At 38.9% G+C, this 2500-nt stretch overlaps 1 protein-coding gene across 2 annotated transcripts in view; it reads right to left on the reverse strand.

Annotated features, from left to right (window-relative positions):
• The window catches only part of MTOR (mechanistic target of rapamycin kinase), a 4577509-nt gene that overhangs the window by 1057742 nt on the left and 3517267 nt on the right, over positions 1-2500 (reverse strand). For both annotated transcript variants that reach the window (XM_044063218.1, XM_044063219.1), the window contains exon 38: positions 603-720. In XM_044063218.1, coding sequence (XP_043919153.1) covers positions 603-720 — 118 coding nt within the window. The remainder of the gene's footprint in view (positions 1-602; positions 721-2500) is intronic.

Raw genomic sequence — 2500 nt, forward strand, 5'->3', positions numbered from 1 at the left:
CTGAGTTAGCTCAGTAAGAACAATAAGTTTCCCAGGTTCTCACTTAGCCCCCTTACTCACAAGCACCCTGTACTGCTTGCCTGCTCTCCAGATCTGAAGTATGCTGCACAGTAGTGGAGTATAACTAGAAAAATCAACTACAAAACCAACACAAGAAAAGTCAATGCCTACTTCTGTAGATCTATTTTCCAGGGAGGGGGCGAGAGTGATGGAATGATGAACAGGATGAACCAGCACTATACAGAGCTGTTGCTGTCACAAGTACATAACTTTTAAGCCCGTCACGGTCTGGTTCATCATCTTCATGCAGTAACATAGAGCCCACACTTCATTCTCCTGGGAGGATTCCTGAACAAAGCTCTCTGTATGGCTGTGACCATACAAGAAGACCTGAACACAGAAGGTATTAGACACAGATTTGGATACTGACTTTGAGGAACAGCAGCAAATTCAAAAATGCACAATAAATATGCTGTACAGTTCTTGCCAAAGATGAGGACGATGTAGACTGCCATCTACCATTAAGTGCAAGTGTTGAGTGGAGTAATGACTCATGCCAATCACTCAGGGCCTTCTTATAGCTCTGCATTTCTGATGATTACCTTGTACCAGCTCCTATCATGCTCTGTAGCATGACTGTAGTACTGCAGAACTTTGGGGATCGTACTTTCATTTATGCCTTGAAGGTTAAGCTGCCATTCACCTAGCTTCAAGAAACATCTGTAGACAAAAATAAAGATAATGTAAATCAATTATAAGACAATAAACAACCAGTCAATAAAAAAAATATTACCATTGCCATACAATCACACTCACAATAACCATTATAACAACTTTAAGAAGGAGTGTTGCAGTGGTTCTGGTCAAATTAAACTGGTATTATTACAAAAATGTGCTACTGTATCAAAGGAAAACAAAGGCATTTTTCATGCAGTTAAACATGTCAAACTTATTCAGACGTATGCAAGTCTGTACACACCTTATGCACAAGTTTTACTTTAGAAATGCACTTTTACTCCTCAAACCATTTAGCTTGCACTACAAAGCCAACCTGTCTGGAAAATGAGTTGAATACTAAAAAATACATCTGACTACTTACAGATTACACAGAATATACTTACTACACTTGACAAACTGAGAAAAAAAGTGTTACAGCAAGGTTTCTATGCAATTACCTCATAGTTACAAAAAGCTTTCTGGAAGCTGCCAACGTACTGCATTGGAAACTTGACAGTATGGCAGAGCAATGTTCCTAACAACTTTTAAAGCTATTCAACAATTAGCGGTACATTTCACTTGTTTCTATGGCAGCAAAGGTGTGTCACAGTTTTTAAAACCACCAGATAATTTATAATCATACTTAAAAAAAAAAAAAAAAAAAAAAAAAAAAAAAGGTTATGCATAGGGATCAGCTAAAATTCATCATGTACTGTCAAGCATTATTATCAGGTCACCAATCCTGACTTCTTTTGTTATGAGATTTCAAAATAGTTTGCAGTAAGTTCTCACTCCCAAGGTGAATATCATGGAATCCATTTCTTTGAACACAAACTAGAAATGATAGATAACCCTATTATAATAACCTATACTTTGTTTGTGTCTTTCAGTTTTTCCCGGTTAGGGGTCGCCACAGCGGAACTCTGGTCCGCTAATCATTGGTAGTTGATTTTTACGTGCCGAGTTACCAGCTCTGATGTACAACCTTCAACGAAGGTACGCCCATTCACGCATGTTTCCACTATAGCTGAGAATCGAACCGGACAGCGTCTTACTGTGAGGTAACAACGCTACCGCAGCATACTGTGGTGTTAAAATGCAAAAGTGGAGAACTGTGTCTGCAAGACTGCATCCCTTCAGTCCTGCTCCTAATCACATTAACTTTCTAAACAAAATACCAGATCCAAAACATTTTCCTGGTTGTTGTTTGCTAATGGAAACAGTACATGTAATATCACACTTAATGTTTGTTAGAACAAGGTGGTTAAGTCATATCATAAATTGCAGAATTCTATTTATAGTACTAGTGACTGTCTTTTAGCAGTCCTTTCCCAGATAGATACATAGGAAGGGAGTTTGGTATTCCTATGGTGAAGTGTGCAATTTTCATTCCTTTGGCTTTTGCCAGACTCCCTAAAAGTTGGCACTTGAAGGGGGTACAAACTGAAGCTGTGAAATTGTACTTCTGCACTATATTTTATAGCAACAGGCAAGTAGCATACAGAATTTGAAAATAATGCTGGAAAACAACATTTGACATTATTCAGCTCTGTAATTCTGCTTTCTCCTTTATAAGTTACAACACATGTCAAACACAGCACTTCTCCTCTTTCGGCTATTCCCATTAGGGATCGCCGCAGCGGATCATCTGTTTCCATTTCTTCCTGTCCTCTGCATATTGCTCTGTCACACCAACCACCTGCATGTCCTGTCTCACCATGTCCATAAACCTTATCTTAGGCCTTCCTCTTACCTGGCAGCTCCATCCTTAGCATCCTTTTCC

This window comes from Protopterus annectens, chromosome 2.part1 (genome assembly GCF_019279795.1).
Source record: "Protopterus annectens isolate FY-2018-M chromosome 2.part1, PAN1.0, whole genome shotgun sequence".
NCBI classification, from domain to species: Eukaryota; Metazoa; Chordata; order Ceratodontiformes; family Protopteridae; genus Protopterus; species Protopterus annectens.